Source organism: Astatotilapia calliptera, chromosome 20 (genome assembly GCF_900246225.1).
Source record: "Astatotilapia calliptera chromosome 20, fAstCal1.2, whole genome shotgun sequence".
NCBI classification, from domain to species: Eukaryota; Metazoa; Chordata; class Actinopteri; order Cichliformes; family Cichlidae; genus Astatotilapia; species Astatotilapia calliptera.
Window position 1 is genome coordinate 12,595,736 of NC_039321.1, and position 13,517 is coordinate 12,609,252.

General features: G+C 40.5%; 1 protein-coding gene across 1 annotated transcript; it reads left to right on the plus strand.

Moving 5' to 3' along the window:
* Positions 1-2,179: 2,179 nt before the first annotated feature.
* efhd2 (EF-hand domain family, member D2) lies at positions 2,180-9,719 on the plus strand. The gene is made up of 5 exons (XM_026153738.1): positions 2,180-2,343; positions 2,442-2,743; positions 7,547-7,694; positions 7,800-7,934; positions 9,324-9,719. The coding sequence occupies exons 2-5, from the start codon at positions 2,457-2,459 to the stop codon at positions 9,453-9,455; spliced, it is 702 nt and encodes a 233-aa protein (XP_026009523.1). The 5' UTR covers positions 2,180-2,343; positions 2,442-2,456; the 3' UTR covers positions 9,456-9,719.
* Positions 9,720-13,517: the final 3,798 nt, after the last annotated feature.

The following is a 13,517-nucleotide window of genomic DNA, read 5'->3' on the forward strand; positions in this document are numbered from 1 at the left end:
CCTTGAATTTAGAGGTTGTTGTTTCTCACAGTTTGGTCTCACCTGGACATCTGCTTCACCTCCTTGTCTGCTTGCCTGCCCTCTGGCCTGCTATTATACCCCAGACATTCTGGAAACCTCCATGGACCTCCCCTCCTCAGAGCTTTCAAAGGACGCAGACCAGCAAGTTTCTGGCAGATGTCTGGATTGTTAAATAGATGTTAGTTTACATGGGATAAGTCAAGAATGAGCTATTTATTAAAAATTCCCACCAGGCTGTCAGAGAGGTGTTTATGTTAAGGCTTTTAAAGCAGTTATGATGCTTAATGCTTTCTAGGCTTATGAAAGGCAGACTAGAGATTTTCACTTTCCCACACAATGCTTCTTCTAGGTGCAGCCACAGGCGAGCTTGATTTGATCCATTTCGAAAGATAAAGCAATCTATTGGTCAAGAAGGAGTAATACAATTTTGGTAGTTGTAGACCACCATTGTTTGTTTTGGTTTTTATTGGCTTTAATAGAGTTTTCAAACTTATACGTGATGGTTTTTTTCTAGTGACTTAAACCAGGCAGTAAAGAGTTTATTCGAGATCAGCAAGAACCAGTTGTCTATTTGAAACAGAATCATCATTTTAAGTGGTGCGACTCTTCCCATGAGTGATATGAGTAAAGTATTCCAATGCGTGGGATCTTCTTCTTCTTCTTAGTGGGAGAATATGATTCAATTGTACCAAGTGTGAGAGCCTGGTCGAAAAATCTATACCTAATTATCTAATGTTACCTAATTGTAGTGGACTGGTGGAGGTGTTCTGAAATTCGCAGCTCAGATGTAGAACTGTTGATCTACTCCAGCTAATGGGGTAGTCTGATATGGATGAGAACTTATCTATGAATGTTATTGTCTTCAGAAGGAAAGGCAATACATCATCAGCATATAGGCTTATCTTATGGTCTGTATTTTCAGTTTAAATTCCTTTAATATCTACATTTTGCTGCTGCTAGTGGTTTGATGAAAATGGACCACTGTCTGGTGCACCTCTTTAGATTTAGACAGCTCTGGGATGTAACATAATTTGTCTTAACAGATGTATTTAGAGAGCTGTATAGTGTTTTGATCCAATTTATGAATAATGAATCAAAGCAATAATCTATTACCTTAATTAATTTCTGTGTATTATTGGCTGAGTGTCTGCCTTGATAAAACCTGTTTGATCAGCATGTATTTATGAATGGAGTGAGTTTTTCTAATCTTCTTGCAAGGGCTTTGCAAAGTATTTTAATGTCTACATTTATGAGTGAGATTGGACTATCTTTCTAATCATGCCTCCCTTATTTTTAGTATCTGGTAAGAGAGTAGGTGGCAGAGCAGCTTATGACGAGGCTAAAAAGCAGTGTCAGAAGCTGGTCTGTGGAAGAGGAGAGTGGGAGTGTGACAGCGCAAGCAGGACATGCTGTGCGAAGGAGAAACAAAGTGTGCAAAGCATACACGTGGGTAGTGAATGTCATTTCACAGGCTTGTGCCGTGGAAAAGCTTGTGTAAATAAATGAGCAAATTTGAACATATTGACTGTGTCTAGGTGTGTCTTACAATTCTTATTATTGTTTATTTGTTTGTGTGCAGTGGGCAGTTTTGCTTTTAAGCTCACACTGCACACCAGGCCGAGATATGCCAAGTTCTTTTTGTAAATCAACTCGTTGGTGCAAAAATACCGTTTAACGCCTGTCAAACTGAAATACCAGAGATAACACCATTCAGCTAAAGAAAGTGGAACAACTATGTGTTGTTTGTCGTCAGTACCATAGTTACAAGTTCCAAAATTGGTTCTCTGCTAAGTTGTTTATATGTGTAAACACAACACTGGTTTATTGCTTGAGTTACGTTTAAAATAATCATAAGTCATTTTTTCCCATTGGTTAAAAGGACTATGGGACTTTTCCCGGTGTGGTACATTGTCGGATGTTATGTTATTAAAACTAATAAATAAAACATAGATAAGAAGGATAACTAGGAGTGCAAAAAGGTGAAGACACGCAGGAGTGGAGCAACATGGTGAGATAATGAAATACAGCCAGGTGTGTTTTAATGTTCTTTTCTTTTACTTTTTTTTTTTTTTAAAGAAAAGAACACAGGGGCTGCCTGTGTTTTTGTAAAATTCAGGACACTATTCGAGGCTTAAAAGGCTTTAGTGGCTTCTGAGCACGACAGTCTGAAAACACGCCCGTCCTACAACTACGCTAACTGCCACTTTAAAAGGTGTGGTGATAAACGTGACAGCGTACTGAACAGTTATCTGGCGTCCTGTACATTCTGGAGTGGAGATATTTATGTTAACTTTGCATTATTTGACAGAAAAATAAAGAAAGGTGAGTGTTTTTGTGATTTTGACATACATTCTGTATTGTTTCTGTATTCTCTGGCTGTAAAACGTTTATCAGACATGTGTCCGTCTCTTGATTATTAGTTTCCTGGTTTGAAAATGGCCACAGATGAGCTCTCGTCCAAACTCAGCCGTCGGCTGCAGATAGAAGAAGGATCCGAGGATCCTGTCGCCGTGGATGCTCCCGGACAGCACACTGGTTCGGAAGAGAAAGCGAATACGGCCAACGCAAACTCGGAGCTGGGCGCTAAACTGTTGCGGCGAGAAGAGCTGAACGAGGGGATTGGTGAACACTCCCTACCCAGCATGAAGGTCTTCAACCCCTACACTGAGTTTAAAGAGTTCTCTCGAAAGCAGATCAAAGATATGGAAACTTTGTTCAAAACGTGAGTGTTTCACAATATCCCCCTGTTAAATTGAGCTATAATTTGGAAATGCCTATAGACAGCGCTGCCCCCATTTTAATGTCATTTTACTGGGCACTGGTTTTCAAGGAAGTAGCATTGAGATTACGCACTGAGATTAAGGAAGTTGACTTGACAGTTTGCTGGTGTAGCTCAAATCGTAATTAAACAGGAAATAACTTGCCTTATCCATCTACTACAAATGACAGAATAAACAACTGTGTCTGTCTTCCTCCCTATGGATATAAATATGGATATAGATATATGCGCGCTGTTTCTTTGGCTGTCTGCATTATCCTTCATATGTGATTTCCAGGGTGAACAGTAATGCCTACACTCACACATTTGCAAAAGAACAATTAAAAAAATGTCACATCATCACTGTAAAGAAGAAACATGGAGGAAACTCAAGTCAGGTTAAGAAGTTCATTTTTAGTTGTTGTTGTCTGACATAGTGCTGACTGATAATTAGTTGTTATTTACAGTTAATGGTAATGTTGTTTTACAGAAGACTATAAATGGCTAAACCACAAACACAGCTTTGCATGAGTCTTGTTAATAACCTGTTACATGCAGGTCTGACCGTTATGAGGTGTATTAGGAGACCAGTCCTCATTTTATGCGTCTTTGCAAATAAGAGATTTACCTGAAATAAAAAGGAAGTTCTGCCTATGGAAGACATCAGGAGCCCATGGCAGTCTCACGTGTGCTGGCCTGAACCCTCTTCCAGATGTTGCAAACATTTAATTTCAGTAAACTCAACTAGTCTTTCTTCATGAAATGTACTTTGCAGCAGCCTCCTCTGAAATGTTAATCCTTGATGATTTTGATTGAGTTGCCCTGTTTTGGAAATGTAGTGTAGAACTGTCCGTCTTCTCTTAGATGTAATTAAACTAAATGCCATTTGCCTGCTGCAAATGCCAGAAATCACATTTAAAATTCTCAGCAGGAAGAATCTTGACATGGTCATTCCAACACCACATTCAAAGATTGTTTCAAGCTCATAACATTTATCAAGTTTTGTTTTTTGCTACTTTGTTTTAAAAGAACAAAGAAAACATAGTTTAAGAATTTTGTAGTACAGTAAAAATCAGATCGGGGTAGAAATGTTTGCATGTTCACAAGTCATGGCTGCTTCTTTGCAATGCCCAACCCAGATTCTTCAAGTTTCTATCTTGTCTCGGCCTGTCTAGGCCACTTAAGTGCTTTTTGCTTACGGCATAAACTCTTTACTGTTCCTGAGACATCAGGGCTTTACAGTTTGTTCTTGTAAATTTGTCTTGGGAGTTAAAAACATTTTTGTGGTGCTCTCCTTAACTGGATGCAGTTACAATGAAGGTTAAAAATGACATGAAATGACCGGACGTACTGACGTAGAAACACGATGGGGGTGCTGTTCCGCTTTTTTGTGAGATGGTCACGTAATCAAATCACGTAATTTTGCAGAATGTCCAAACATTTTCATGCCATCAACATAAGGAAAATACATTCTCCTGAAACAAAATCACATTTGTATGTTGCAGGAAGAAAACTTGCACCCACTATACAAGTTGATAGAGGCTGGCGTGTACATGCAAGCGTTCTACTCTGACATTAACTGCAATTTAACAGTTAGTTTAAGATTTAACAGTTTAATTACATTTAACAGTGTATTTACCCTCTTAACACACTAAGGAACAACTACATGTTTGCAGGATTCTCTAAATTGATTAAAAAACTGAGAAGACGTTTCCCCATTCATGAGTAATTCTAGCTGTGAGAACTAATGGATTAGTTCTTATCAGTTCAAACATTCCAGTTTGAACTGATAAGCTGCTGTGTAAATGTGTTTAGTTTAAACGGTGTGTGCCACTTCCCCCTACTGCACATTTGTTACAGTTATCATCAACGGTGTTCCTTTTTGGAGACGGAGAAAGTTAAATTCTTTTGCAACTCAGGATGAAGAAACATAATTCCATAGAAAACCTTTGTTTTAACAACATGTTTCATCTTGTTGCTTTTATGAGATTGTTGTACAACAAATTAACAATGTAATTTTAACTTATTTAGGGGATATTTAGTAAGGTGCAGAGTAGGGCTGCAACTAAGGATTGTTTGGCAGTCAACTAATCTGTCAGGTTTTTTTTATTTTTATTATTATTATTTTTAAACAAAGTCAATTAGTCAACAACTATTTCTGACACTCCTTCAGTTTCTGCTCCCTGTGGGCATACCTCCTATTCCAGGCTCCAGTGCATGTTTAACTTGCCCCCTAACTGTGCTCCCCTATGAATATCACCATGTCTCTTCTTACAGCAAATTAGGGGTTCAGAACCACAGAACAAAGATCCATGAGTACATCAGAAAGATGGCTATAACTGATTATGTGCTTAGTGAATACTTTAGGCAGCTGAAACTGAGAGAGGAGCAAGAACAGGAACCATCATAGGAGGACAAGCCCCTGCACGGCATGCAGCATCAGCAGATAGAAGAAGTGGCTGATATTGAGAAATCCTACCAATGGCTGGAATGAAAGATAGGAACAAGCCCTAAGCACAAGATTGATAGAGGCTGGGCTCTAGCACACCAGGCAAGAAACCAGGTGCAGGCTGTGTAACGATGTCCCTAGCAATGCCATAACCAAGTGGCTGGCACAGTATACAGCAGGGGTGGGCAACTCCAGGCCTCAAGGGCCGGTGTCCTGCAGGTTTTAGATATGTCCTTGATCCAATACAGCTGATTGAAATGGCTAAATGATCTCCTCAACATGTCCTAAAGTTCTCCAGAGGCCTGGTAACGAACTAATCATGTGATTGAGGGGTGTTGACCCAGGGTGAGATCTAAAACCTGCAGGACACCGGCTCTCGAGGCCTCGAGTTGGACACCCCTGGTATACAGGAAGGTTAGGTATGGCCTGCAAGTCTCACCAGTCTGTCGCAGGGCTAACACGTAGACAGAGACAAACATTCCCGCTCACTCCTGCATTCGCACCTATGGGCAATTTAGAGTTTCCAATTAACCTATCCCCTACTAAGTGCATGTCTTTGGACTGTGGGAGAACCCACGCAAACACAGGTAGAACATGCAAACTCCACACAAAAAGACCCCGGCCTGATGGTGGAATTGAACTCAGGACCTGCTGTGAGGCAACAGTGCTAACCACCGTGCCACCCTGCTGCCCCTGTCTTCTTCCCCTCACCCCTAATTGGTTGCGCCAAATGGCCCCGCCCCTCCCTGAGCCTGGTTGTTCTGGAGGTTTCTTCCTGTTAAAAAGGAGTTTTTCCTTCCCACCATCACCAAACCACTTGCTCATTGGGTGATGGATTAGCAATATGTCCAGCCTTCTCTGCATTTCACCAAATGTCGCCTCATTCCCTGCTGCTGCCCCTTGGACCTGACTCCAGATAAGCCCCTCATTTAAGTCACGGTGCGACAAAGTCATTACTGAAAAATGTGATAAATAGTTTTAAATACCTTTTGGTTATTAGTTTGTTCATATGCTCTATTAGACGGTTCTCAAGTGCACCTTAATATCTGAGTGCCTCCTAGTTTTAGACGACTAAAACTTTTTTCTTTGTTTAGTTGACAAAGTGATTGATCACTAGGAACATCCCTAGCTTATCCACCACTCTGCATTTAATAATTATCTATTATTAATCTCTGGTTGTCTTCTTTTACCCTCAACCGGCTATGCCAGATGGCTGCCCCTCTTTGCTGGTAATCATAGAGGTCAGATTTTTTTTTTTTTTTTTTTTTTCTTTGCACATATCTCAGGAGGGATTTTGTCCCACTCGTCTTTGCAGATCCTCTGCAAAGACATCAATGTTTCATGGCTGATGTTTGGCAACTCTAACCTTCAGCTCCCTCCACAGATTTTCTGTGGGATTGGAGACTGACTAGGCCACTCCGAGACCTTAATATTGACCTTAACATTCTTCTTGAGCAAATCCTTTGTTGCCTTGGTCGTGTGTTTTGGATCATTGTTATGCTGGAATAACCGCCCACGACCCATTATCAGTACCCTGGCTAAAGGAAGGTGGTTCTCACCCCATCCATCCTCCCTTTGATGTGATGCAGTTGTTCTGTCCCCTTGGCAGAAAAACACCCCCAAAACACGTTTCTACCTCCATGTTTGATGGAGTTCCTTCCGAGTAGTTCTGAGCTGGTTCCTCACAGTTCTTATTATCATAAACTCCACGAGGTGAGATCTTGTGTGGAGCTCCAGACCGAAGGAGACTGGCAGTTATTATATGATTCTTCCATATGCGAATAATCGCACCAATTGTTGTCACCTTCTCACCCAACTGCTTGGCGATGGTCTTGTAGCCCATTCCAGCCTTGTGTAGGTCAACAATCTTGTCCCTGACATCCATGGAAAACTCTGGTCTTGGCCATGGTGCAGAGTTTGGAATCTGGATCGATTGATTGCTTCTATGGACAGCTGTCTTTTATACAGGTAACGAGCTGAAAAGGCTCCAAATGTCAGCTTGTTACCTGTATAAAATACACCTGGGAGCCAGAAAACTTGCTGCTTGATGGGGGATCAAATACTTATTTCATTCATGAAAATTCAAATCAATTTATGACTTTTTTGCAATGCATTTTTCTGGATTTTTTTCTGTTCAAATAAACCTACCACTGAAATTGTAGACTGGTTAGTGGACAAACTTACAAAATCAGCAGGGGTTCAAATAATTTCCTCCCTGACTGTGATGCACTGCGTATTCTGTCATCTTTCTGTCAGAACCAGCATGAACTCTTTCAGCAAATGTAGCAACAGTTGTTCTTCTGTTTAATTCTGTCAAGGTATGATGCTGGTAAGGACAACTACATTGACCTAATGGAGCTGAAGCTGATGATGGAGAAGCTTGGAGCTCCGCAGACGCACATCGGCTTGAAGAATATGATCAAAGAGGTGGATGAAGACCTCGACAACAAGCTCAGCTTCAGAGAGGTGAAGCAAGAGAGTTGTTTGTTTTTTTTAATTAAATTAAAATTCAGAGTCAGAATCGAAGTTCCTGTTCTATCAGTATCTGTTTGTTGTTCTTGTCTTCCACAGTTCCTACTGATTTTCAGGAAGGCAGCAGCAGGAGAGCTGGCAGAGGACAGTGGCCTCTGTGCCCTTGCTCGCCTCTCTGAAATTGACGTCTCTACAGAGGGGGTCAAAGGAGCCAAGACCTTTTTTGAAGCTAAAGTAAGTTGAAATGGAATAGAGTAGGATTTATTCTATAGAATTTTCCTAGTCTTTCTGATCATTGCATGTCACCTCGTCATTGCACTTAACTTTCATCAACGTCTTTTGTCAATTTAGTTTATCACCAATTAACTTAGTATGTATTTCTTTAAACTATGGGAAGAATCCAGAGTACCTGGAGCAAACTCAGAGAGAAACTGTGCAAACTCTGCACAGAAATTTGAACCAGATGATTCCCAACTTTCTAGTGAAAAACACATCATTTCATTAGTGGCACAGAGAAACAGGGATGCATTGCACCTCCTAAAAAAATACAAATAATTGAAATCAAGACTAATTATTTGGCGAGAGCGTTATTTGTGGGCAATCTTGTTTCCACATTGAACACAAGAGACCCTTGGAAAATATTTAAAGTATTATTATATCCATGGTCCTCAGCTGAATAGGGTGGAGTGCCCACTCTGGGGCAGGAACTCATCCCTGACCAAGTGGAGGAGTTTAAGTATCTCCGAGTCTTGTTCACCGATTGAGGATCGGTTCTTGTGGTGAAGAGAGAGCTGAGTAAAAGCGAAGCTCTGGATTTACCAGTCGATCTATGCCCCTCACCTATGGTGACAAGCTTTGGGTAGTGACTGAGAGGATGAGATTGCAGATATGAGCTTTCTCCAAAGGGTGGCTGGCCTCTGCCTTATTATCCATCCTGGACATGTTTTGTCATCTGAATTCAGGAAGTTGGTCTCAGGCCGTTACCTCGTACCTCAGGTCGCTTAAAGCTGACAGACCTCGTGTAGATTAATCTTCCTGTAGTTGTTCATTTTAAGACATTTCTCCTTGTTTTATTTTTTTTTATCTTACTTTTAATGTGTTTATTTTTTGACCTTGTTGTTGATCTCTGCCTTAACATGCAACGTTGTGATTAGTGGCTGTGTGAGTTTGACTGTGTGAGTTCTACACACCAATATGAAAAACTGATCCTCTGCTACTGATTGGACTGTGCTTTGTAATAAATGGTAAATGGCCTGTATTTATATAGCGCTTTACTAGTCCCTGAGGACCCCAAAGCGCTTTACATATCCAGTCATCCACCCATTCACACACTGGTGTGTGGTAATAAGTGTTGGCAGTAATCCAAGATGTGCTGCAAAAGCATTTCAAGCAAGGAAGTATAATATTTTCCAGTGGTTGAGTCTATCGCCTCATCTTGACATGACTCAGCATTTATGTCACATGTGTATGCGTTTCACTCACTGATTAAAAACTAAAGGTACAAATTAATAGTAGATTGATGAAAACCCTGAAAGCTGTCGTTTAGAGGTCAGAGGATTCTCTTCTTTATTTTGTGATTCTCACTTCTTTACTAAGGCAGCTTTGTGTTTTTCTGTTGAACAGGTCAAGGCCATCAATGAATCCAACCGATTTGAGTCAGAGATCCGCCAGGAACAAGAGGTCAAGAAAAAGCAAGCTGAGGAGCAGAAACAAAGACGAGCCGCATTCAAAGAACTGCAGTCAGCTTTCAAATAACTCCTTCAAGACCTTTAAATCACTAATGCTGTCAGTTTTCAAATTGGTAGATTGAAGACTCTTAGTCTTAACAATAATAATAGAAATCCTACAATATGAAATATCAGTATTGCCCTCTTAAAATCAGTCTCTTAAGCCTCTTAAACATCAAAATTTCAAGTTACTAAACACAGTTCTAACATTTGTCATAATTTCCACACTCAGTACTGCACAGTCTTAGAAGAGAGACACTCAATGTAATGCTCTACATTTTTTTTTTTTTTTTTTTTTTTTTTTTTAACTGCACAAAGAGTCGTATGGTCCAATACCAGGGTTGTAACTTGGTCTTGAGAAGCCTCGGGACAGCTGTAGTGGTCATCATTCCTTAGTGTCATGCTTCGTGTACTACAGAGATTTAAAATGAAGTTATTTTAGAAATTAGGTAATATTTTTGTAGCACTATTTTTTTTTTTTTTCATTCAATCAGCCTTCTTTGTTTTATTCACCAACTTTGCTGCTAACCGCTGTGAATGATGTGACCTTACTGTATTCTGCTTTGATTTAACCACATGTGCCATCAGACTATCAAAATGATTTATCCTGAAGTGTAAATGAAAGGCATAAGAACAAAAACCAGGTTCATGATAAAGTGTGTATCATATAAATATCTTTCCTGGTTCATACTGCGACTCACCAAGTCGTAGTGAAACTTAAAAATGTGACGCAACCAAAAACTGATAAAAATTGTGCCTTAATGCTAAAACATGTTTCAAAGGTGCAGCTTCTGCTTTGAACGTCTGGTTCTAAGTTGTGTCACCCTTGTACAGTTTCACTGCTTCTTGGCAAGTAGTTTGCTTTTAGTAGACAGCTCTGTTTCTTCCAAGGTAACGATGTAAGACTGTAGAGACCTGTTAGTGACCAATCACAAGGAAGGTTTCAGTGCATCACCTTATCCACAGGTGATTGGTCAGAGCTCTGTAAATGTCATCATCAGATGGGGGCCAAGCAGACATCTGGGCACTTGCCAGATTTTTTTTGTGACCACACAGACTCGTCTGTGGAGAATTTAATGCGCTAACATGCGCTCCAGGCAGCAGACTGTATAACAGGAATAAGTAATCAGTCATCGTCTCCGTCAGAGTCTAAAGCCTGTTGTGGAGACGGACAGCTGCAGACATCATGGCTGAGCTGTCTGGTTATACTTCTTTGAAGTCCACACTCGCCATATGATTCGCAAAGGATATGTTACTTGGAACCAAGTGGAGCCCAGTAAACTATAATAATCAAGCCTTATACAAGGCTTTGTGACAAATCTAACTACTGCCAGCGACCACCCCAGACTGGTTGGGGAATACTGCGATCGCTGGTTTCTGGGTTGTCGAGCAGTCTCTAGGCCTGTGTGTTTGTGTTCTTAATTTTTATTTTATTTTTATAATTCTTGCGTTGCTAAATTAGTTGATTGCATTTTTTCTTTTCTTTTTTTTCTGTTAAACTTCCAATATGTGAAGTAAAGTTAAACTTGGTGCTACAGCCTAAGTTCACCTACTCAAATTACTCTTTAAATTGTTTTCTCAAATGAATTAGCATTCATTTATTCATACACATCCCTGGTATATTTTGATTAAAAAGACTTAATTTATCGTGTGACATTTGTTCACATGAATCATTTATGGTCTGAGGTGCGTATTCATGATGTTAGTATGGGTTTCTGCTCACATTTCCAAATTACTGTCCTACATGGCTTATAATGTGAACTGTGATTGCAAGATGTATGTAATTCTGATACAATGCCCTTTCTTCGTAAAGTATTTTTGGGGCGTCTAGTTAAGTGATTTGTTCATATACTTTTCTTATTCTTCATACGGGACTATTGAAACAGATTGGTTCTTAAATATTTTTTTCAATTGGAATGACATGTTTAACAGCTGGATTACTGTTGTGCTTTTGCAGCTCTTTTAGTGTAGTACAAGCATTAATACTTTTAAAGAGGCTGTTTTATACTGTATGAGGCACATTGTTGAAAAATAATCTAATGGAGCTACGCTGTGTTTCGTCCAACCTGCCATCCAGCTGGGAGAAAAAAAAACACCAAATCACTTCCCACAGGTGCTCTATGTGGTGCCTTTACCCAGCTGGAAGCAGCCATCATTTGGTATTAGGGGGCACAAAGTGAAAATTACCCAACAACCTAAACTGCTGAAAAAACCCAGCTTGGATACTTGCATGCACATTTTAAAAGAATAAGGTTTTGAAATCTCCAGTATGAGCAATTTTACCCTGTACTTTGGAAAATGTTTGTTTTTCAGCATCAGGAAGGACATGATAGACACACAGTTAATAAACTGAAATTAATGCTTTAGTTTACAAACGTGTTGAAATGACTCACCAGAGCCAAATACTACAGAGCAGGATTTTGGCTTATCCAGGCAACTTTGGACAAACCTTACGGGTTAACCACGTAAGGAAGATGGTTTACTTCTTACCAGGTAAACTGCCATGATAATGTCAGATTAAAGATGAACAGATAAGGAAATCATTGTTAAATGACCAATCAGTTGAAGTTACAGTTCTTCCCAAATGTGCCAGCATCACTGCTTTTTCCTCCTCTATTTGTCTTATTAGTTTACTACACTCACCCCAATACCAATAAAATGTCATTTTAAGTCAACAATGTGTTCTTATATTTATCTAAATTTGAGAATTTGTCATATTAGCTGACTGCTGGGACAAATTTGTCTCAATTAATTATGATTATACCCGTCTGAGTATTTCCTGTTCCCAGTAGGTGGCGCTCTCAGTATTGCATACAAACTGCATATCAGTCTGTTCAGGGCTGGACTCTCACCATGCCTGTGAAGTTTGGTGGAGATTGGACAAATGTGTCTTGGAGTTACAGCAGCTTTGTGCTTTAAGCTTAAAAAATTCATGTAACCTGTCACAGACCTCCAACTTGACGAAGGCTCTCATGTTATATGGTCATTTTCACTGAGTATTTCAAAATAAATCCACAGCTCCTCCTAGACAATTTCAAAACCGAAGCCCCTGCTTGATCTGTGAGTCTGAATTTTGGCACCCACATGTAAGCTATCAAGATGTACAAAAAAGTTTCTTGGAGCCATGTGCAACAGGAATTTGTTAACATTTTGTGCCATTTTCATGTGTGCGAGGGCCCACCCATCGCTGCTTGCAGCTTTTATTGTTATTATTATCATTTCTGCAAATGAATTGGCTTTTTGAGGGCCTAAACATGTTCAAAAACTTGTGAAATTTTGCACACGTGTCAGGTCTGGTGAAAATTTGGTTTCAGACATGCGGTTGGGCAAAAATGCTCAGTATCACCTCCAACAAACATGAAAGATATTGAGCCCCTGGGCTGGGTATGACGTAGTGAGATCATTGACAAGGCTGGCTACGGATACCAACTACGGAACGGAGCAGTTGTCAGTCACCTTCTCTACATGGATGACATCAAGAGTGAACGAGACATTGATTCACTGATCCACACCACCACCACGGTCCAGGATGAGACAACAAACATCCACAATTACATCACGAAGATGGCCCCAACTGACCAGTGAATACCTCAGGCAGCAGAAACCCAAGAAAGAGGAGGAACCATCATGGAAGGACAGGCCCCTGCACGGTATGTACCACCAGCAGATAGAGGAGGTGGCTGATATCCAGAAATCCTACCAGTGGCTGAACAAAGCTGGACTGAAAGACAGCACAGAGGCACTAATCATGGCAGCACAAGAACAAGCTCTGAGTACAAGATCCATAGAGGCTGGGGTCTATCACACCAGGCAAGACCCCAGGTGCAGGCTGTGTAAAGATGCCCCAGAGACAATCCAGCACATAACAGCAGGGTGCAAGATGCTAGCAGGCAAGGCATACATGGAACGCCATAACCAAGTGGACGGCATAGTGTACAGGAACATCTGTGCTGAGTATAACCTGGAAGTCCCGAGGTCAAAATGGGAGACACCCCCAAGGGTGATGGAGAATGACCGAGCTAAGATCCTGTGGGACTTCCAGATACAAACGGACAAAATGGTGGTGGCTAACCAACCAGACATAGTGGTG